The 22,035-nt window shown below is 57.1% G+C and overlaps 6 protein-coding genes and 1 non-coding gene across 7 annotated transcripts; 4 read left to right on the top strand and 3 right to left on the bottom strand.

The window, feature by feature from the left end:
• Positions 1-36: 36 nt before the first annotated feature.
• GLRG_07222 (uncharacterized protein) lies at positions 37-768 on the bottom strand (the record flags this gene model as incomplete). The annotated part of the gene is made up of 1 exon (XM_008097907.1): positions 37-768. The coding sequence occupies one exon, from the start codon at positions 766-768 to the stop codon at positions 37-39; it is 732 nt and encodes a 243-aa protein (XP_008096098.1).
• A 3,977-nt stretch (positions 769-4,745) lies between these two features.
• GLRG_07221 (uncharacterized protein) lies at positions 4,746-5,966 on the top strand (the record flags this gene model as incomplete). The annotated part of the gene is made up of 1 exon (XM_008097906.1): positions 4,746-5,966. One exon carries the CDS (start codon positions 4,746-4,748, stop codon positions 5,964-5,966), a length of 1,221 nt encoding a protein of 406 aa, XP_008096097.1.
• A 685-nt stretch (positions 5,967-6,651) lies between these two features.
• On the bottom strand, positions 6,652-9,239 carry GLRG_07220 (uncharacterized protein; the record flags this gene model as incomplete). Its single annotated transcript, XM_008097905.1, has 5 exons — positions 6,652-7,128; positions 7,723-8,458; positions 8,517-8,920; positions 9,011-9,078; positions 9,152-9,239. The coding sequence occupies 5 exons, from the start codon at positions 9,237-9,239 to the stop codon at positions 6,652-6,654; spliced, it is 1,773 nt and encodes a 590-aa protein (XP_008096096.1).
• Positions 9,240-11,237: 1,998 nt separating this feature from the next.
• Positions 11,238-14,157, bottom strand: GLRG_07219 (fungal specific transcription factor domain-containing protein; the record flags this gene model as incomplete). Its single annotated transcript, XM_008097904.1, has 6 exons — positions 11,238-11,332; positions 11,378-12,079; positions 12,205-12,314; positions 12,493-13,107; positions 13,186-13,268; positions 13,747-14,157. 6 exons carry the CDS (start codon positions 14,155-14,157, stop codon positions 11,238-11,240), a joined length of 2,016 nt encoding a protein of 671 aa, XP_008096095.1.
• A 2,011-nt stretch (positions 14,158-16,168) lies between these two features.
• GLRG_13182 lies at positions 16,169-16,249 on the top strand. The gene has a single exon. It is a non-coding gene; the product is annotated as a tRNA-Gly (tRNA).
• Positions 16,250-17,008: 759 nt separating this feature from the next.
• Positions 17,009-17,191, top strand: GLRG_07218 (uncharacterized protein; the record flags this gene model as incomplete). Its single annotated transcript, XM_008097903.1, has 1 exon — positions 17,009-17,191. The coding sequence occupies one exon, from the start codon at positions 17,009-17,011 to the stop codon at positions 17,189-17,191; it is 183 nt and encodes a 60-aa protein (XP_008096094.1).
• Positions 17,192-19,972: 2,781 nt separating this feature from the next.
• Positions 19,973-21,154, top strand: GLRG_07217 (uncharacterized protein; the record flags this gene model as incomplete). Its single annotated transcript, XM_008097902.1, has 2 exons — positions 19,973-20,173; positions 20,765-21,154. The coding sequence occupies 2 exons, from the start codon at positions 19,973-19,975 to the stop codon at positions 21,152-21,154; spliced, it is 591 nt and encodes a 196-aa protein (XP_008096093.1).
• Between the last annotated feature and the right edge of the window lie 881 nt (positions 21,155-22,035).

The raw sequence follows: 22,035 nt of genomic DNA, 5'->3' as shown, positions 1-22,035 counted from the left end.
GATAACTTTTGGCTTCATTAAGATGGGAAGCGTCTCTTATGCCACGGCGACTTTCCTCGCCGTCTTTGGCGACGACATGGATGGGAAGTAGTCTCCGTCAACGCCATCAAGCGCCGTAAAGGCGATATGGGAGTTTGTTGGTGTCCGCGCTCGGGAGCTGTTTGGCGACACAATAGTAGTGAAACCGCCCCGGTTGCTTTCCGGGCTGCGGTTACGGCCGCCCTTCATCATGAGGTAGCCCTCACCTCCGCCGGGAGTAGTAGGCCCGCCGCTGGGGCTCCGGTGGTGGTGCCGCTGGTACTGTCGGTCGGGCAGCTCGAGCCGCGAGTTGATGGTCATCCACAGCTCGTCGTCGTTACCGTTTCCTAGCCGCCAGCCGCCGACACCCTCATAGTCGCGGTCGATTCCGACGGAAGGGAAAAGGCCTAGCCCACCGGATTCTGAAATAGGTGTTATCGTACCGACGGAGACGGCGGATGCGGAGGACGGCCTTCTTGTGCGACGCGAGGCCGAGCGCCGGGTGGGTGTCAAGGACGGCGACGGGCTGCCGGACGTTGGGGACTTGGATGCATACGACAGGTACTGGGGACGACCGGTGATGTACGACGGTAGGAGAGACAGAGCGAGATCGAAGTAAACAAGTATTACCCGGAAGATGAGGACTGTAAAGGCGAGCGTTGTTGTGATGCCGGCGAATATGGCAAGCGGGACGGTGAAGAGGAAGAGGAAGGGCACAATAATGGCGTAGACGGGATTAATGAGACCCATGGTTGCGTTCGCAGTGCGGGAACAGTCGTTGCTCGGGGGAGGATTGCGCTGGGAGGTTGCTCGGGAGAGACGTCAGTTCACACCATCTCCCCGACGTGCTCGAGGCGTAAGAGTTGGATTGTTCGCAATTTATCTTGAGGTGAGATGAGGTGAGGTCAGGTGAAGCAGGCGAGGTCCCGGATGTGACGAGTGGTTCCCGGCGACCCGAGTCGTAGGATGCGCTCACAATCGTTCGGTCGGTGGTCCGATCGTTCGATACCGCAGTAATACCCAACCCGATATTGACTTCCCAAATATCTTCCAGCACACGGAGAAAAAGAGAAGCAGGAGGGAAGAAAAAAAAAAAGTGTGGTAGTATGGACGGACAGCTGGCGACGACTTTGTACAATGGAATGGTAAGCAACTAGAAGGGATGGGGGCACCCCGAAGTCAAAAGTCCGAAGGCATATCAGTAGTGGTGGAACGGGAGAGGCATGCTGAAGAGGATTGGATGAGACGGAGGGGAGCCGGGAGCGAACCTTCAAACCTTTGGCTCGTGGTGTACCGAGTGATAGCGCTGGAGAGGGAGAGGGAGTGGGAGGAGAGGAGAGGAGAGGAGAGGGGGGGGGGGTCGGTACTGGGTCTGAACCTCACCGGACGGAGAATAGGGTGTAGACAAACTAGCCGCCTGCAGTTGATAGTTTTGTTTCTCTCTTTCACATGCCCGAAGCTAGCGGCAGCCCACTAGCGCCGCCGCCCTTGTCCTGTCCGTCACGTCGGAGGGGTTCGACGCATTGTAACACTACATCAGTATGAGAAGAAAACTGGAGAAGCCGAGCTGGCTGGCCGCATTATCACAAGCTACAGGGTCTCTAGCCAGCACTGCGCCCGTTGCCAGTGGCTGGCCGATGATGGATGGAATGACGATTCGCCGAGCGCTCGTGCATCTCCCCGCAGGCTTGCGTGCGCTCTCCATGGCACCCAAAGGGTCGTTATTTCAAGCAGGCTTCAGGCCGTCCAATATCCGCTGTACGAATCATTATACCGCTGAGACAGCGGGCGGCGGCGGGGGTAAACAGAGTTTGTAGTTCCTGGACGAAGTGTCTTTCCATGTGAAAAGCGAAGTGTTTCTGGCTGACAGAAACGGTTGTGGGGAGGGGGAGGGCAAGCAGAAAACAGAGTTTGGCCGGGTGAATCAGCGTCGCGACTTATGCAACCCCCAAGAAGACATGCCCTCTCCAATCGCCAGCCCATTGCCCAGACAATGCGCCTCTGCTGGGCGAGGGTGGCTACAGAGAGGAGGGGGGTGGGCGCTCCGGACTTGGGATGGGGACGGTTTGCTGTGGCCTGTGGGTGAGCTGATTTGGGCCTGTTATCAGTTTCGTCCATGCTGCTGTGGGACCTCTTCTGATGGGGATGATGAATGCAAGTGCAACGACATCCGCGTCTGGTAGGCCGAGAGAGAGTAGATACTGCATACGTCGCTTAATGCCTATGCTCTCGGTGAAGTCAAGTAGACATCGCTCCGAAACCGTTGGTTTCGTCTCCACATCTTCCTTGCCGGGGACCCATAATGTGCGGAAAGGTCTGGGGACAAGTGCAAGGGAGAGGAACCCCGCTGTGAGAAGCCTACCAGTCAGGGCTTTTCAAGGACGACGACGAACGACCGTAGATGGATGGACCAACCAACACATCACTGCGCGATGGATGGGTGTTGCGTTCTTCGCACTGGAAGCAACGTTATGTGCGCGATGCGTTAGCCTCGTTGGCTAGGCTGTTTCCAGACATGGCAGGGTGGCAACGTGCGTATGAGTGTGTGTGCAGGGAGGGCAGTCGGTCAATGGCGGAGTGGTGAAAGCAGGCGTCAAATTTGGTCCGAAGTTGCTAACGGCGGACAGAACAGCAAGGACGAAACACTCGGTACAGGAGGTTGGCCTTGGAGGAAGCGAAGCATGGCCGCCTTGGAATCGTATCCAAGTCTGCCGCCCCGGGTTGACCCTTGACCAACAGGACAGCACAGCACACAACACGGAGATAGAGATGTTGAGGTTTCGGGGAGGAGGGAGGTAGGTAGATGGACAGGCCGAACCTAGATATGCAGGGAGATTAACAAGTTGCTGGGGTGCATGCGGGATGTCTCGGTCGTCAGTGTGTCGCGTCCACTTCTTCTCCAGACCCCATTGGGTTGTTGTTGTTGTTGTTGTTGTTGTTGTCTGGGGAGAGGGCTGTCAGTGTGTGGCATGGCAACATGGTGTGCGAGATTTCCCGTTCTCTATGCTTTCAAAGGCATCGTGGGCAGCGCCACTCTCCAGGCAGGCCGATCGCCAGAGCCGAAGCCAAAGCTGCCATGGCTCGACGAAGCTCGTCGATAGGCAAAGGCGACCAGGCCACCATGGGATCGAGGCACACGCCGGTTCGCGAGCGTCGCCTACCTAGGGGCCGCCCTAGGGTCGATAGACTGGCAGGAGATGGGACGTGGGCTTGGCAGAGGACTTGGAGCCCTCGCTTGGTTGGGTCATGTCTGCATTCGGGCGTCCTGATTCGCGAGTTTGGGTTTCGCTGGTGAACGGGCTACGGCGTCAAGGTGTTGTGTTGGTGTCTGTGCTCTGTGTTGTGTGCTGTGTACATTCGGGGCGGGAATTATGCAGTGGTGTATGTACGATGCGTGAAAGCGAGTCGGCAGCATGGGTTCTGAACTTTGGTTGTGGTACGAAGGACACTTGAAAAAGGTGACGGGAAGCATGTCTGAGGTGTTGCTAAGATGCGATTTGTTTGATGGCTCGGGGGATGCGAGAGAGAGAGAGAGAGAGAGAGAGAGAGAGAGACATGCAGCAACGATCGCATGGCACTGGCAACACATTAGTGTTCTTGGGAAGGGATCGAGCGAGCGAACCATGAGCTTGGAGCAGCAAGGGTCTGGAGTGTCTCTCTTTGTGTTTTTGTTTTTTCTCCCCCCATCGTTCGTTCTTTTCACTTCTTTGTCTTCTTCTTTTTCTTCTTCTTTTTCATTTTTATTTTCATCTTTTTCTGCTCTCCTCTCTGGACCTTGAGGAGAAGCGGTATTGCTTATACCTCCTTCCTGTGTTGAGCGGATAGGTCTTTCCATATCAGAGTGAGATTGTTGAGTGTACCTACGGATACTCTATCTACCTGGACGTGTAGGTATGTACTGTATCCGTACCTAGGTGCCTAATATGGTGCTGGATAAGGTACCCATCTAGGTCCATTCCTTCCTTCCCCATCCGTCCCCATCGGTTCGCCAACAATACATTCCGCAGCCCACGTCCCATTCCAGACCATATCCGTCCCCCTCTTGACATCATTCCGCGATTGACCCACTAATTACCCGATCTGCGCGGACCTGCCTTTGGTACGGCTTTGGTCCACTGCCACAGCATCATCATCGCGCATCTTTTTGCATCTTCGGAATCGAGATGCTTCGCACAGCCCAGAGTAGGTAGTGAAGTCGTCTCTTCGACCCTTGATTTTGTGGTTAGTCTTTCTTCTCGTCGCTATTCCCACTTCCCCCCCTTTTCCATCAGCCAATCTATGGATACATTCGACCCAGTCTGTCATCACCACCCGCTCCGTTCTCGAACCATCACATTGACGTTGTCAGCAGCACTGCGCCCAACCTACGCCCAGACACGTCGCCGTCGTATTCGCATCCCCAGCCGTCGACTTATACTGTCCCAGCGCGATCAAATCCCTTTTTACAACTGTCCCTCATTGCCTCGGTTCTTCCAATCCTGCAATCCTCAGTGAGAGAGAGTGTGTGTGAGGGGGAGAGAGAGAAACACGCACAGAGAGAGAGAGAGAGAGAGAGAGAGAGAGAGATAGCGTGTAAAGGAGAGTTTGCTCTAGCGATAGCCAAGCCGCTTTAAGCCTCATCTCGCTCTCTGGCGGTTTTGGATCCCCACGATCCCCGTCTTTCCCGTCCCTCCCGTCCTGCTCAACCCGGCACGCTCCGGCTCCAGGGCGAGCACCGACCGTACGCCATGTGTCGCCAGCATGAACATGAAGACGTCAAGTCCCCCGCCCTCATCACTTCGGCCTCATCTTCGACGGATCCCTTTCCCTGGGAGTCTGGCATCTACGATGCCCATTGCCACCCTACGGATACTATGTCCACCGTCGAGAGCATCCCCGCCATGCGCGCCTCTGCTCTAACCGTCATGGCCACCCGGAGCCAGGACCAGGCTCTCGTCGCTGAGCTTGCTGCGTCCCACGGTGTGCGCTCAAAGTACGCAATGTCTCAGGGTCATCTGATTCCATCCTTTGGCTGGCATCCGTGGTTCTCCTACCAGTTATTTGACGACACCGTGCCCGAGCCTGAGAGGACGTACCCTCAGGGCCAGCCCGACGCCAAGAAGCGCCATTACCAGGCCGTCCTAGCCCCCACCCCCGAGGACCCCGACTTTATCGACGCGCTGCCCGCCCCGCGTTCTTTGTCCGCCTTTTTGGCCGACACGCGCCGCCGCCTCCATGACCATCCCCTTGCCCTAGTCGGCGAGGTTGGGCTCGACAAGGCCTTTCGCCTGCCCCAAGGAAGGACCGATGCGGATGAGTCCTCTCGTGACCGGACCCTTACCCCAGGTGGCCGCGAGGGGCGTCGACTGGCGCCTCAACATGTCAAGATGCCCCACCAGGTCGCCGTGCTGAAAGCTCAGCTGGCGCTTGCCGGCGAGCTAGGCCGCCCTGTGAGTCTTCACGGCGTACAGGCCCATGGCGTCCTCCACGATACCCTCTCTTCCCTGTGGAAGGGTCACGAGAAGGAGGTCGTCAGCAGGAAAAAGAAGCGCCTTGTTGCCGAGGGAGCCGAAGGCTTTGACACGGAAGATGAGCTCAAGGAAGACGACTTTGGCCGAAAGGACGTGCCACCGAGGCCTTATCCCCCTCGGATCTGCCTACACTCGTACTCTGGGCCTGCCGAGATGTTGAAGCAGTACACCAATCCAGCCATTCCGGCCCGCCTCTTCTTCTCCTTCTCCTCGGCCATCAACCTGGGGACCAAGGCCGGGGCCGATAAGATTGTCGACGTGATCCAAGCTTGTCCCGACGACAGCATACTGGTGGAGAGCGACCTGCACACTGCCGGCGACGAGATGGACGCCAGGCTGGAGGAGATGTACCGGAAGGTCTGCGAGATCAAGGGTTGGAAGCTCCAGGAGGGCGTCGAGCATATAGGGAGAAACTACCGGGAGTTCATCTTCGGGTGAAACACTGCGCGACTGGCCCTAAAGAACCACGATACGGCCGGCTGCGAATGCGCATTTGCGATAGCGGACACTGACAACAGTCAGCCATTTTCGTCCCGCCGTGCCGGTATACGGTTCAACCCTATCACTAGGGGGCCCTTTCACTCTTAAGAAAGCTTCGGGCTAAATTTTAGGCCATTTTTGAAAAGAAAAGAAAGAAAAAAAAACCCAGAAAAAGAGGGCAAGGAAATGGCTTGGAAACGTACGTTTTTGACACGACTCGATCAGAGTAGCGGGCAACGTTGTAAGCTTCTTCATCCCTCGCAGTGCCCTGACGCCATCGACTGGTCTCACTGACTCGATTCTCACGCTTCACTTATCCATATTGGTAAACGCTCAAAGTGGTTGGTTTAATCATGTGGGTCCAGTGTTCCAAGTGCTCCTGTTTACTATCCCAACCAGGTTCTAAGGGCAGAGGGGCCTTGTTCTGATGTTTGCTACCTTCAACCCATTGAAATACATCCTGACCATACATTGTGCCGTCTACAAGTAGGACCCAACTAGACACTCATGTGAGCAATGACCAAGGACAAGCGGATACGATGTGCGCTGGATATGTCTACTAGGCTATGAAGAACATAATAAAATCTACAAAACGACTCTCTTTTTACCTCATCCCGTCACATCCATCCCCCCGCGCCAATGCTCAGTTCTTGGGGTCTCCCAGGACGCTGTCAATGTTGGACGCCGTGTCCGACGACACACTGGGCACGTACTCGGACGAGCCGGGCGAGTAGCTGCTGAAGCCGTCCGAGATGACCACCGAGGGGGCGTGGTCGTCGTACGCGGGGAGCATGTCGTCGTCCATGTACTCTGTGAAGGCGGCCGCCGGGCGGGGAGGGGCCGCGACGGCACCGGGGCACTCGCGGCGAGGGGGGCAGCACATTGGCTGTTGCTGCTGCTGTTGTTGCTCGCGCATCCTCTGCCTCCGCTCCTCGGCGGCGACCATATCCGTGACGAGCGTCGCGGCGTTGCGGAACTGCGTGATCTCGGACGTCATGCTCTCCGTGGTTTCGAAATCGTCGTCGTCGTCGTCGTCGTCGCCCTCGTCCGACGAGATGGAGGAGCGCCGGGGAAGGGCGCTCCCGGCGTTGACGCCGGATAGGAAGGCGCGCTTCTCCTCCTCGTCGCCGTCGTCGGTGGCGGCGGCGGCGGCGGCAGACACGTGCGACCAGAAGCCAGCCAGGGCCGCGTGCAATGCGCGATATTATGATCACGGGAATGTGATGTCTCGCGCCCACCGCAACCGTTGTTCGCCCTATGCCTTTACTCGGTGGATAAGTTCAGGCTCCGTGAGGTGTGACATTGTGTTAGTGGCATAGATCGTAAGGTAGACCTTCCGAGATAGAACCGCAAATAACGACCAGGAGTCAATCTTTAACCGGCGGAGTCCTGGTCATTACTAAATAATACAGTCCGCTCGAACGTGTTCTAATACGACGAGGTCAATCTAAAACGATCTAATATTCGAGAAAGTGGTCATGATGCCGATCATAATAGCAACACTATGTAGGGGCCTTTTGCTCCTACCCCGGGTGGGACGGACACGTACGGGCAAAACGGTAACTGTCGATAAAAGGTGACCGGCGTCACTTCAAAGTCCTACACGGTCATTCGCGAAAACTTGTTGGGTTGAAGCGAAAAATGGAAGCATGAGCTGTCATAGTCAATAATCAGTGTTCAAAGAGTTATCCGCTCGACGACTCGCGGCCGCGACCTTCACGGCGAGGGGCAGGCCGTGGTCGTCGAAGCCTGGGGGGAGGAGGAGGAGGAGGAGGAGGAGGAGGGCCGTGGAACGGCCAGTCAAAGGGGTGGGGAGGAGGGGGGAGGGGGGGGGAGGTGGTCCTTCGTGGTGTCCGGGAGGCCCGCGGTGTGGCTCATGGAAGGGAGGAGGCGGGGGAGGTCCTTCGTGGTGTCCAGGAGGCCCTTCGTGGTGTCCCGGAGGCCCGCGGTGAGGCTCATGGAAGGGAGGAGGCGGGGGAGGCCCCTCAGGGGGTCCATCAGGTGGAGGAGGCGGCGGGCAGTGACAAGATCCCGGAGGCGGAGGCGGGGGCGGGGGCGGGAGAGTGTGATTCCCATTCCCGTGCCCGGGAAACGGGAAGCCGGGGCACGAGGCCGGGGGAGCGCCGTGGTGGTCGCCGTGTTGGTGGTGGTGTTGGTGGTGGCGGTGATGACGGCCCTTGCCGGTGTCCTCGCCGCGGAGCCTGGCGCGGAGATGGCGCACAAAGACCTCGAAGACGCAGCTGAACGAGTCGCAGTCCCGGGAAGGGCGGCGGTGGCGGTGCAGCGGGATGATGCCGTGCTCCTGGGCGAGGTGGGACTCCTTGGCGTGGATGGCGTGCCTGAGGGCGAAGAGCTGGTGGCGGAGGCAGTCCAGCTCGTGCAGCTTGACGCGGACGTGCTCCTCCTCCTCGGGGGACATGTGACGGCCGGGGGGCGGCGCGGGGCGGTGGCTGGGGGTTCCTCGGGGCCGCGGTGCTCGCCCGGGTGGTTGTCCGGGTGGTCGCCGACGCGGTGGTGAGGGGGCGGGGGAAGGGCGGTTCCCCGGGCAGGCGGTCCCCGTCGTCGCCGGGCCTGGGGTCGTGGCGGTCGAAGCCGGGCAGGGGCTCGGGCTGGTCCTCGAGGCGGACGTTGCCGGCCACCTCGAGGATGGCGGCCGGGGCGGTCTGGCGGAAGCGGACGACGAAGGCGGCGTCGGGGGCGAGGGCGCGGCCGGCGACGGACTCGAGGGCGAAACGGAGGAGCTGCTCGTCGCCGGCGCACGTGGAGGACCAGGAGGCGACGAAGGTGGTGCCGTCGTGGCCGCCGGCGAAGGTGGCGCGGCCGAGGGTGTGGCCGCCGAGGGGGCTGTCGTTGACCTTTACACTCGGGTAGGCGCAGGGCTCGGGGGCCTCGAGGACATGGAGGCGGATGGTCTGCGGCGGGCGTTAATCGGGCTTGCTTGAGGGCGGGAAGGGAAAGGCTGGTCAGAGAGGTGAGGGGAGGGAGGCGAAAGGAAGACTTACGTAGGGCGTGGGCTGGTCATGGTTGAAACGTGGGATGTCAAAGGTGACGAAGGTCGAGGGCGAGGCAGCTGGGGGTCTGTTGTTAGCTATCGCGAACGCTTTGGCCAAGAAGGAGAAGCGGCGGGAAAGGGCAGATGGTACCTTGGGCCTTTTCCACGGCGATCTTGGAGGGAGCGGCTCCCACGAGGGCGGCGGGCGCGAGCAGCAGAGCCTGCGCGAGGCCGCGCATGACAGGCAGACGGGGTCCGGTGTTCTTCTGCCTTTACACGACTCTCTAGAAGGAGAGAAGAAGAAGAAGAAGAAGAAGAATGATAAGGCGAGGTTCCTCTTTTGCTGGCTGGAGTATGCAGAAAGACTCCCCTCTTTTCCTTTTTTTTGACAGACAGGCTGACAAGAGTCGATGGATGCGCGGCGAGTCCGCTGATGAGGTCCGTTCGGAAGATTGATTTCTCTGCCTGGAGAAACCGGGTCTTTTTCTTCAGACGTCCGTCCTCAGCTGCGATGGCACGAAACGTAGGTGAGATGAGTATTGGGTGGCTGCCTGGAAACAGGTGGGTGTACGGAGCAGATATGTGGTGTGTATGTGAGTGAGGGTGAGTATGAGAGTGAGTGTGACTGTTAGAGTGTGTGTGTGTGCGTGTGTGTTGGACGGGTTTGGAGTGGTTGCGTGTATTCGTAACGGCGACTCTGCTTGTCCAGTCGTCTTACACCGTCGGCTTGTTGACTCGCGCTTTAATTCGCGCTTCCGTCTTCTTCATCAACATCAACTCATCCCCCCACCTGGTCTGTCACAGGAAGGGTATGAGATGGGCCGAACGAAGCAACACGGAAAGATATGACGAATAAGACCGGTTTCTCTCCTGTCTCTTCTTTCTTTCAACACGTTCGCATGAAGAGTTTGAGAAAAGTCTAAGAAACAAAAAATAAAAGTGATATCGAGAAAGAAAGGGAGGGTGGGGATAAACACGAGCGATGAGATTTCCCCGTACAGGATTGAGAGCGAGAGCGACTCACTGAGGACTGAGGGAGGCAGTGTCTGCGGGGGGGGGGGGGGACGCGCAGCCCCGTCCCCGCAGTGGTGTACTTAGACCTACAATCGATACGAACATGTGCGCGTACGGAATGAATTCCAGATCTCATTTTAAGAGGTTGCGCAATCCTCTGGGCCGACTATGCGTACTACGCACCGGCTATGCCGCCTCTGACCAATCACGCCCGACGAGCTTACGAGTCCCTTATCACTCTACAATTCCCTTTCAGGCCGCGTCCACTTTCGTAGGTCACAGCGGTGCCGTGTCTTCCCTGCAGTGACAAAGTCCCCCCCCGGCCGTTTCCGGGATGGGCTTGGTGTGTTGGCGGTGTGTCATGTTCCAACACGGCCAATGGCAAATCCCCTCATGCGGAAAAAAGGCTTGAGAGTGCCGTCCTCCCTTCATGTCCTAACCTAGGTGCATCCTGTCTGCAGTACGCTGGGTACCTACATGTGCTATGCGTGCGTGCTGCTACTGCCGCGGAATAATGCGCAGCACAGCGCTTCCTTTGCCCGGGGGTGCCCCGAGTCAACGGGCCAAGTATCGGAACGTGGGGGAAAGGGGGGGGGAGGATCCGAGTTAGTTCTTCCGAGCCGGAGGGGACCCCATCAACGAGGCTTGGTTCACGGAGGACGAATACCTAGCGATATATTGAGAGAAAAGAGGAAGCAAAGAAGAGAGAGGGCCCAGGGAGGGGACTAGGTGTAAAGATGACAAGGCAGGACGGATCACGGCGCGGTTCGTGCAGAGACTCTCCCTCGAGCCACACGTTGTATTTGGAGGGGGGAAGACGGGAAGGCGGCAAGATGGCCTCGGCAAAACGGCCACGGCAAAACTGCCTCTCCCGACCTTTGGCGCTTTGAGAAGTTTGCTTTTGGTTCTAAATTAAGATGTTGTTCATCTCGCTCTATCCCCGACAGGCAAGGGGGAAGGAGAGGCTTGTCGGGATATATCATCGTCCGCGCGTGTCCTTTACCGCCGCGGCTGCGGATGCCGACTGGGGCCCAAGCCACGATCCGTCCCCGCCAGAGGGCTGCACCAATGGCGACCTCCTTCTAACAGATTGCAAGGCAACATCTTCAAAACATCGCGGTCCCTGAATCACGGGGCAGAAAGTCTCCCCCCCCCCGCCCCCCCTTTCTCCACTCCACTCGACATCAAGACGGTCCCGCGTGACGTGGCCAGCCGGCCGCGGATCAGAGCAGGTCCTTCAACACCTGCACCCTCGCCCGCGCCACGTCAGACCCCTGCTCGCCCTCGCCCATCAGCTCCATGATCTGGACCATGCGCGCTGTGCCACAGTTAGCAAAGCTCATGGGAATGAGAGGAAACTAACCAATATCCCCTCTGCCCCTCACGAACAACGGATCCCTCTCGGCCATGTCGGCCGTCGACTTGTCCCGCGCCGCCTCGCGGAGGACGCTGCCGATGCACAGCGCCTCGAGGAAGGCGCGGTGGTTGAACACCCACCACACGCGGGCCTCGAGCTCGAAGATGGTGAAGAGCAGGAAGAAGGAGGTGATGGCCTCGTGGGCGGCCTCGAGCGTGCCGCGCAGGTTGACGGGCGTGTCGGGGCTCTCGGAGGCGTGCACGAGCATGATGTTGTGGTGGTAGTTGCTCGTCAGGAACAGCGTCTGCCGCACGACGCGCTTGTTGGTGCGCGCCAGCGCCGTCAGGCTCTCGGCGTCCCACGACCGGAAGATGTCGGGGAAGGACCGGTACACGGCCCGGAAGTCCGACAGCAGCTTGGACTTGTGCCGCGGCGTCGAGCAGATGGGCAGGTCCAGCGACCGCGCCGAGCAGATGGTCTCCTGCACCAGGTTCGCCAGCGTCCACGACCCGCGGATGTAGGCGATGTCCGTCGGGTCGCTCGACGCGATCGCCGACCCGTCGTCCAGCAGGTCCTCCACCGACACGTCCGTGTGCGTCGCCGACGGCGGCAGCGAGAGGAGCACCGTGAGGAACGTGTCCTGGAGGAGCACCGCCTGCCACAGCTTGCGCCGCTGCTGCTTCTCGAACATGCTTGCCTCGGGCGTCACTAACACGAGGGGAAGGGTCATTGGTCAGTCAAAAAGCCGTCCAGCGCCGTCCTCAACCCCCTCCGGCAGCAACAACAGCGGGGAGGGAGAGCGGGTTGAAAGGGGGGGGGGGGTTGTCCTTTACCAATGTTGGGGTCGCGATGCAAGCCCATGGCGTAAGCTTGGCGTATTAGTATGCCCGCAAACGCCCAGCCGTCCGAGGCGTGATTGTCGTTGATGAGGAAGTAGGTCAACCTGGTGGTGTGTGTGTGTCTCATCAGCCTTGCTCCTCTCTTCCCTCCTCCTTTTGTTGTGTCATTTTTTCCTCAAAAGAGAAGAAAAAAGAAGGGAAAAAAGGGAACAAGAGAAAAAGAAGAAAGAAAGAAAGCAAGATATCTGTGGTTGTTCGGAACTGCACAAAAGAATCACTCACAAGACCATGGCCTGGATGGACCGGAGGGAGGCGGCGCTCAGGTAGGAAAACATGCGCAGGGCCTGGTTGCTCGCCGAGGCGTAGAACTCGGCCGTCTGCTTGCCGTCGCGGGGGGAGGTCGAGGTGACGAACTGGGTGCCGAGGGCGAGCATGACAAAGATGAGGCCGACAAAGGAGGCGTCGACTTGGTTCTTCTCGTCGGGCGACAGGCTCCAGAAGTGCTCGTAGTCGGCGTAGAAGGTCTGGCGGTGGATCATGGGGTAGACGGGGTCGACGCACTCAAAGTACTGGGCCAGCAGGATGTCGGCCTGGATCTTGTCCGGCAGCACCGAGATGACCTCGGGCAGGCCGCCCTCGCAGGTCCAGTAGTTGGCAAAGGGGTGCTCGGAGCCGATGCCGAAGACGTTGCTGGCGGTCGGCAGCGAGTAGGGCACGTTGGACAGCAGGCCGGTGGAGGAGGAGAAGGCGATGGAGCCGACGGAGCCGCGCGAGGTGAAGCCGCGGCCCTCGGTGATGCCCCGGTCGGCGATGTTGGGGATGCTGGAGAGGTCCGAGGGCTTCTTCTTGGGGGGTTTGGTCATGCGACGGCCATTGGTGATGGACCGTGATGTTTCGCTGAGTGGGAGACGTTAGTCATCTTGAAGCACCTGGTATTGTATAATGGCCTTTGTAGGAGGGGGGGGGTGGACCAACTCGAGGATATTGGCGACAACTGCATATTTGCATTCTGTCTGACGCTTGATGCATGCTAGACAATGTGGTCTGCCTCGGTCACACTGGCATCATGTTAGCCAGCGGCTCGGCAGGTCCAGTAGGAACCGGGTCCTGGCATTGATAGAGAGTGCCGAGTGATAACTGGATAATTAGGAGTTGGCTGTCGAGTGACAAGGCAACGATTCGGGCAACTCGAGAAGGCAAGATTCATGCTACATGCGTGCCACGTGCCAAGAGTAAAAGTGTACTGCTGCTACTACTACTACTACTACTACTGCTACTACCGTGCATGCAGTAACATGGCGTGTTCAGCAGTTGGCGGCAACTTGGCGATGGACCTTGACATCCGCCGACACGTTGAAGCGGCATTGCGCGCCGTCTGGGGGGACCGACGTTGCAAGCGGCGGGGGTGGTGGAAGCACGCAATGGTCGCATAGTGCAAAAGGCGGAAAGAAAAGCCAAAATCGTGGGGAGATACGGGCAAATACGAAGAAGAAGAAGAAGAAAAGAAAAGCCAAAAAGAAAGGGGGGAGGGCTTACTTTTGTCTTGCGCTCGACACACTCGGCACAGGACAGGGTAGGCTTATTGCGCCTCTGCTTCTTCCTGGGCGCATCAGGGTTCGCGGGGTCGGGGCTGGCCGAGGCGCCGTCGAAGCTGTCGGCCCTCTTGGAGCCGTTGGACGGGCGGCCTGGCGTCGCCGACGACGACGAGGGCGACGGCTCGGCTTTGAACGCTGCTGCTGCTGCTGCTGCTGCTGCCGCCCCTGGCGTTGAGGTCACGGACAGGTGAGAGGTACCATTGTGCGGATAGGAATTCGGCGGCGCCGGCAGGCGCCCGTTCTCCGAGGCCGGCGATGCGTAGAGGGACGAGGCCGAGGTCGGCGTGAACGTTCGTTGTTGCTGCTGCTGCTGCTGCTGCTGCCGTTGTCGAGGATCGTCTCGAGAGGTCATGACGGCGGCGGGACGGCAGCTCGAGATGACGGCGTCAAAAGGACTGATTGGGAGGCCCCCTGGTTATCTACCGACTGAGAAGTGACCCGGGGCGCCGGTCAAGTGAGTCGAAGCTGGCGACCAATGCCGGGCGCCTATTGGCAATGGCAACCGGCTCTGCCCCTCGCTTTTCCTCCTCTCTTTTGCTCTGTTTTCGTCTTTGAGAAATATGCTTTGGAAAAAAGAAAACCGATGGGGAGGTTATTGCGGTCCTCGGTTTCCCCTCCGAGGCAGGACTCGACCTCTAAACTTCTGTTGTTGTTTTTTTTCCTTTCTTTGTCTTTTTCCGTATGCGGTTGCCCAGACCAAACTCCGGGTTCCGGGAATCGGCAGGAGTTGCTTATGGGGCTACCTGGGCAGTTCTGGAGATCCCGGGAGGGAGGTCTTGGTGCGAGTCGTTTGTCGGCGTCCCGGGAATAAGAAACAAAAGCTTCAATGAACGGACGGCGCCGAGTCGTGTCGCCGTGCTCAAAAGAGGGGGGGGGGGGGACGGACGGCGACGGAACGGGGAAATCGGAGGTGGGAAATAAGAGATATTGGGACGCTGGGAATAAGCAGGCGATTGCAACACACGGGGAACACAATGGGAACTTGGGGAGACTTCGGTATGGGAAAATGGGAATAAGGGAATAAGAAGGATATGGAGGGAGGAAGGCGAAGGGGAGAGAGAGAGAGAGAGAGCGAGAGAGACAGAGAGAAGCACGGCAGACGGGTGGACGTGCGGGCACAGGGGGGGGCAAGGGGAACTACTGGAAACAACCGCAGCAGGACACACATGAGAAGAGGTACCCGTGCAAGAAAAGAGGGGGCCGCGGATGGCGGGTGTGACTTGTATTTTGTTCTCATGCAACATCTACGACGACGAGAGCATTTAGCCCAAAACCAGCAAGTTGGAAAACAAAAGACGCCGGCCTCCCACTCTTCAGCCCAAGGCGCAGCCAACGCAGCGCCGGCTAGTCAATGTCCAGCAACAGAGTTCGCCTCTTAATCATCCGTCGCGCTCGACTACACCCGAGCCCTACTATACAGCCCCCCCCTCTCCCCCGGAACGTTCCTGGTGTGATTAGGAAAATTGTCTTGTGACGAGACGGCACCGCTATCATGTCGGTTCACCAACACACCTCCGATAGCCAACGGCCATGGTCCTTGATGGGATGGCTGGGGGAAGGAGGAAGAAGCAGAAGAAGCAGAAGAAGAAGAAGAAGAAGAAGAAGAAGAAGAAGAAGGGGGGTCGATCAGCAGGGGCCTGAAAGACGAAAACCCCCGCTATAATGACATTCGCCGCGCAGGGGGGGTGTGGCCAGGGGTAGGGAGGGACGGGAAAGGCTTGTCTTGAAAAGAAAGAGAACACGCGCATCTTTATTTACTTCCAACCCGCATGACGGGAAACACCCGAGGTTAACCCAGTCGATGGCTAAACATACAACGGCCAGCGAGAGATTCCCAAGACAAGACGGAGTGGAGTGTAGGTAGCTGGCTGCAGCATCTCGGTAGCGCCGTGTGCGCGCATGATTTGCCAGCTCGCTTTTCCCTCGGACCCTTGGGTTGCAGCGAGCAAGATTTCTTCTCGCCATCGACGTCAGCAATAAAACGTACGGCCAATTCCCCCGATATATCCCCTTTTCCCTAGCTAGATACGGATTTTGAGACTCCCTGAACGACAGAGAGGGGACCAGGACGAGGGGGTGCGGCAGCGGCGGCCCGCTTGTTTTGACGGCCTGTGGCTTCATGCTGCCGCGCTCTGGAAAACCAAACCTGGCCCTGTTCGCTCCGTGTAGTCGCTTGCGGCTCGTGCTACCTCCATGTCTCGGTCTCGGTGCTGCACGTTGGGCCCGTTCGGTAAGTGGCCGAGGTCCCCACCGGTATCGCTGGGATATCCTGGGCCCGCCCGATGGCTGAGCCCGAACCACATGGTGTTCAATATGGAGACATACTCCTCATCGACTGGCATCTGATCAAACAAGATCCATCAGCGCCGATGGTTTAGTGGTAAAATTCTCCGTTGCCATCACGCAGCGTCGGGGAGCCGGGGGTTCGATTCCCCCTCGGCGCAGATTTTTGCTGTTCCACCATATCTTGACCCCCCAGCTTCGTGGCTTGCATGCAGTATCTTGTTATTCATTCATTTATTCTTTGTTCTTCCGTTTCGGCATGTGCTTGCGGTTGCACGTGCAGGTTTCCTTGGTCTTTCTCTATGTACTTGGTTAGAATGGCTAACCTAGATACGATGCGTATTGTAATAACTTGGTGACCTAAAAGAGAGCAGAAGACACACATATATATATATTTATATACATATATATACATATACGTGTTGGTGCTCTCGTCCAGCACTTCGATGACCGTATTGACCGCGTTGCCCGGCTCATAGTCCTCGAGCCGAATGATTATTTCCTGGGTAAGTAAGGCCTCTCTAGCTAGGTCAGCAGCGCCCATGGACTCGCCGGACGCGTCTTATACGGTCATCGAAGTGCTGGACGAGAGCACCAACACCGGAGATGCGACCAAGGATTGACAATTCAACAACCATGGGCAATCAACTGGGCGGGCTATATGCATCGGCATTTGGGAGTTCGTCAAGGCAAGCAAGTACATGGACATTATGATCCGCGACTTTGCCGCCGTGCTCCCGCGCAATCCCGCCGCACTCGTTTCGCGCGGTGAGCAGGACTACATAGATATCTATTTGAACGGCTATTTCACGGTCATGCACAAAATGATAGCCGTGCCTTTCGCCGACTGGCTGACTACCCAAGTTTCGGCCCACGAGCTTGGCTCTCGAAACTCTCGCTGAAGGGACTGTTTTTCCATCATGCAGATCGCCAGCATTCCGATCGCGACCATGACCGTTCGCGAGGATAACAACGGCCAACTCACCTTCATCGCTTCCGATGACATGTGGAAGAACATTGGCAAACGCTTCGAAAAGCAATCTCACCACGAAATCGCCAGCGATCTGTCCAGAAAGATTCTCCTCATTAAAACCCGTGAATAGGACCGACCACATGCCCTGCGCCACCGCAGAGGGAATCGAATTTCATAGCATATTTCACCGTACCAAAGTGCAACAAGATACATACACATACGCATAACATACATGTACGAATGACCATTCAGAAAATGGCAATAGCCAGTCATATATATATCTTGGTTAATGGACATCCGCCATCGTATACTCCGAAAGGGTTGCAATTGCTGCCGGGATGGTCGAGGCTAGGATATCTTCGTGAACCACATCTGTATCTCGCTCATAGTTAGCTAGGCATTAACTCTAGCAGAAGCAGCTGCCGCAAGAAAACCGAGAGCGTCTGTTCTAGAGCCCCCCTGAATGCAACGTTGGTATATCTCCTGTGATACAGTGCGGCTCAAGCAGACCAGAGCATGCCGGGCTTCTTCCATCCGACTGACAGACAGACACTCTGACGGTTCAACAAAGGCAACGAAGGGCCCCCCCTACCTACTGAGCAAGATCAATCACCAAACACCCATCCACGCCAAATTGTTGTCGCTGGCGACGTGTACATCCCGTGACCTGGAGTTTCTGCGCACCTCGTCGCCGCCAAAGTGCGACGTGGTCAACTGGAGGAAGCCCCTCGAAACTATATCATCATAAAACTCCAGCTTGTCTGTCGGTTCATCCCTTCGGTTCACAACCAAGCTGCCAGGGGATAACAGGTCTTTATCCGTACGTAGGAAAACATCCGCAACGTGGCAAAGGGGCCGGCTGGACTTTCCCCAGGAATGCTGATGTCCCCCGGAAAGAAAAAAGAAAGAAAGAAAGAATAACGATAGTCAAGGCCCAACGACAACCTCGAAAGACGTAAGACATGGTCCTATCTGTCGTCTTCATCCTATAGAGACGGAGGAGTTAACTGTAGGCCGCCTCCATGCTATCGTCATTGTAGCACTACATTGAGCAGACGTATCCTGGATCGATTCACCTTCACCTTCCACGGACGCAGGTCTTCACTTGTCTGAGAAATGAAATTTGGCTGGGTTTAATTAACCGGGATGGCGAGAGAACCCATGAATTGAATTCCCTCATCTGTTGTAATATACTGGATGTGTCGTATCTCACTGCTGCCGTCTGGATCAAGGCAAATGGCACATTCATCGGAACTGGACGCGGAGGAATGAAGATAGAATCACGACGTGGTGATTGCCCCCCAGCGAGGTTCCTTTCTTACTATTCGATATCGGTATGGGAACAAGAGGTCTATCGAAGATGGCATATAGATCAGGCCGGGATATGTTGCATCCTCAGGTGGCGCCTTCAAGCTCCGTGGTCGACTTGGATATCATGCATTATATGCAATTCAGGTTTATACAAGGGGGGGGGGGGGGGGGGGCGAATGCACCTCGACGGGCGTCGCGATGTCCGCAGCCCCGCGTCGAGAGGGGAGGGAACAGGGTTAATAAGACACTGATCCAAGGCGGTCTCCCTAGGGTCGCACAGGTACACAAACATTGGCCATACACAGTCACAATGAGCAAAGGGAAAGTATATCATGCCCGATACTCGACACAACACAAGGTTTAAGAAGAAAAGTGCCATGGAGGTATCCGGGCATCTGCGGCCATTGACTGCAGATAAACGGCCAAATCATAAGTCGTTCAAACAGCACCTCTTAGGACAGAGGTACTGTGAACCTAAGGTCGGCTGGTTATCTGGTGTACCCAATTCAACCATGGAAAACCCGGTTACGACAGGCACACCGTCAAAGTCTTTGTGGCCACCCGATGTCTAAAACAGCTCTCTCTCGCTATCACTCTCGCTGTGTTTCCCGCCTACATTTCGGTTGTATTTTGCCTCGTAAACGTTTTCAGATGACTCGTCTATGCACCCCCCCTCCCTCTCCTCCTCGTCCAACCCACTGGTATCGACCGAATCTCGCAATACACCTCGGCAGCAGTTGGCCATTGCTCACACCATCGTCACACCAGTCGCTAGAAGAGTCAGGCTGAGTTTGCAGACACGTAGGTGGCCCAAGCCAAGCCCTCTTGTGCCCTCGTGCTTGCACCTGTTTGTTGATCAACCAAGCAGTCAACTTGTGCGTTCCCGGTTGACGGGCCTTGCAGCGTTTACTTGGAATAGCCGTATAGGCACGGTAGCAATTCGTCTGCATCTCACAAGCCACACCATACGGAGGCCAAACAGGGCGAAAGTCGAGAATTCGTACACGTGAAGGACTCATCCACACTTTCTCTCTCTCTCTCTCTCTCTCTCTTTCTCGTCCTCGCCGACGTCATTTGGCAGCGGGATGCACCGCGGGGTCCACGCGGATCGACCCCGCCAAAAAAGCTTCAATTGATGCGCTCCGCCCCCCGCAATTCCCTTGCCGACTCCTCTACAACTTCTCTGTTTTGTCCCATTGACCAAAAACGCAGCGAGTTGAACGTTGCGCGACGCGTTCCTGTAGATCCGGATAAAATAAAATAAAAAACTTGAAACCTGCGTCGCCCGCATCAAGTTGACCGCGAGCGGAACCGCGGGTCCGGCGATGATGATGAATCATAGACGCGGCGGCCAATAAACACACACACACACACACGCACACACACAGACGCATTCTCTCTCTCTCTCACACACACTCACATCCAATAGCCTCGCGCAGTTCCTCTCTCGCAACCTTGCCATCTACACAAACACACGCCCCCCCCACCCCGCGAGAAAACGAACAAACGAAGCAAAGCCCAGCACCGGCCCATGAATCCCGTCAGAAAGCTGACAAGCCGCGTAAGCCAGCTCTCTCACCACCTCGCGCCCTCGTCCACCATGGCACCGGCCTCCTCCTCCTCCTCCTCCTCCTCCCCCGGCCCGGCGCCCTGGCGCGCCGACTTCCTCAAGAACGTCAACGACATGGCCTCGCCCGAGTTCACCCTCGCGACGCTGCACTCCGCCCCGGCCCCGGCTCCCGCCCCGGCCGTCCCGCGCCTGCGCACCGTCATCTTCCGCGGCCTCTGGGCCGAGCTCCCCGTCAACCCCAACCGAAATACTACCAACTAAACGGCTACAGCCATTATATTCGTTTTTATTATCGCGCGTCAATATGATGTGACGTCCGCACGAGACAGTTTAAGATCCGTACTGTGTAAACGGCATGCCGAAGATGAATGTATTGGCCTGCAAACATTCACGATGTGGTCCTCAGTTTAGCGGCGTGCGTCACCTACCGATTTAACATCACGGTAAGGCACGATAATCCCCACCCCGCATCCGAAGAGAGGCATAATTCACTCGAGTGTTGAAAAAGCGGTATTTAAGTCTAAAGAGCTCACCACGATTGCGTACGACCATAATATAGATTCAACCGGACACTTCCGGGTGCTGCTCCCGAATAAACTGCATGAGTCACTTTCGGGCTTGCTGATTCAGTCGGTGCGTCATCTATCGCCCTGAGTTCATTTACGTATCTACGCCGCGAGTCCGCTCAACTTATCGGCCAAGCTTGCACGGATAGCTTCAACTCAATTCCTGTACGTGTAACAACTCCGGCTTAAACTTGAGATGCGCACCAGGAACCCTAGGTGGTTGGGGAGGTAAAACGATACTCGAAGGTGCCCATAGGACATCAACCGCAGGATCATTTGCAATATTTCTACTCCTGACGACGACGACTGGAGCTTCGCCCGCGAGGTCACGGCGCACTTTGGGAACCTCAGCCCGGCGATGCGCGGCACGTTCCGCAACCCGGAGCCGGGGACGTCGCGCAAGGCGAACCCGGCCGACGGCGGCCACGGGCTGGGGCACAAGGTCGAGGACCTCCACGACGAGGTGGCGCGCGCCAACTTCCGCGTCGTCGTCATCGTGCCGACCGAGGTGGACGAGACGGACCTGAGCGACCCGGAGGACCCGCGGCGGTGGCTGTACCGGTTCGTCGGCGCGTCGGCCGACGCTCGCCCGACGGACGATACGGAACGATCCAACGGTTGGGAGAAGATTGAGCTGTGGCCGTAGAAGACGCGGACAAGGGGGGAGGGGGGGAGGCCATCTGTTGGACGACGCTGCTACACTATATGCAGGCCCCCGGTGGAGAAGGGGAGGGGGAAAGGCGGAATAGATTCACTCGGCTAGAGACGACGCCCTTTCATCCGCGGTGTGGTTCGTCCCAACCGAGGCCATGCTGCCAAGCGTCTACAAAAGAACAAGTCACCATCACATTGCCCTTATTTCACGTCTCATCGTCCAACATTAACTTTTTCTTCGTTCTTTTTCGAGACACGGACGACTATCACAGCGGGCTGTTTGGCGACATTCAAGCCACATACATCATTCCCGGCGTCTGCCCCAGTCATAAACTCGTCATAAAGAAAAGAGAGAGAAAAAAAAAGAAAGAAAAAAAGCAGTCAGGCTTGCGAAGGATTCGACTGGGAGGAAGGGGGGAGAAGGTGGGGAAAGCCGACAAGCCGAGCCGTGCCGTGCTTACGCTTCCCCCCCCCCCCCCCTCTCAACACGCCTCACCGGTCGATCAAAGAAAAGGAATGCACCGTCCATATTTGTTCACCTCGCTCGAGTCTTGGTGGCGTCAGGGGGGAGGGTTCGATCCGTTGACGTTGGGTGAGCCGGCACTCGGGGGACAAAAAAGACCGCCGGTTTCCCCCTACACAACAGCCACCCTCACCACCAGTACTACAGCTCCTGCAATAGGCAATGCAGCTTTTTACATGCTAAAAATATACATTTGTGAGGACTCATGAGACAAGAAAGTATACATCTTACCTATTTTCTGGTATCTAAAAGCAATAGGGCCATAAGATAAGGTTCTTCAAAACCAGCGGTCTTTTTTGTCCCCCGAGTGGCCGGCAGGCAAGAAAACAGTGCGTGTCCGGGGTCGACGG

This window comes from Colletotrichum graminicola (assembly GCF_000149035.1).
Source record: "Colletotrichum graminicola M1.001 genomic scaffold supercont1.29, whole genome shotgun sequence".
NCBI lineage: Eukaryota > Fungi > Ascomycota > Sordariomycetes > Glomerellales > Glomerellaceae > Colletotrichum > Colletotrichum graminicola.
This window is presented reverse-complemented; position numbering and strand designations above follow the sequence as displayed.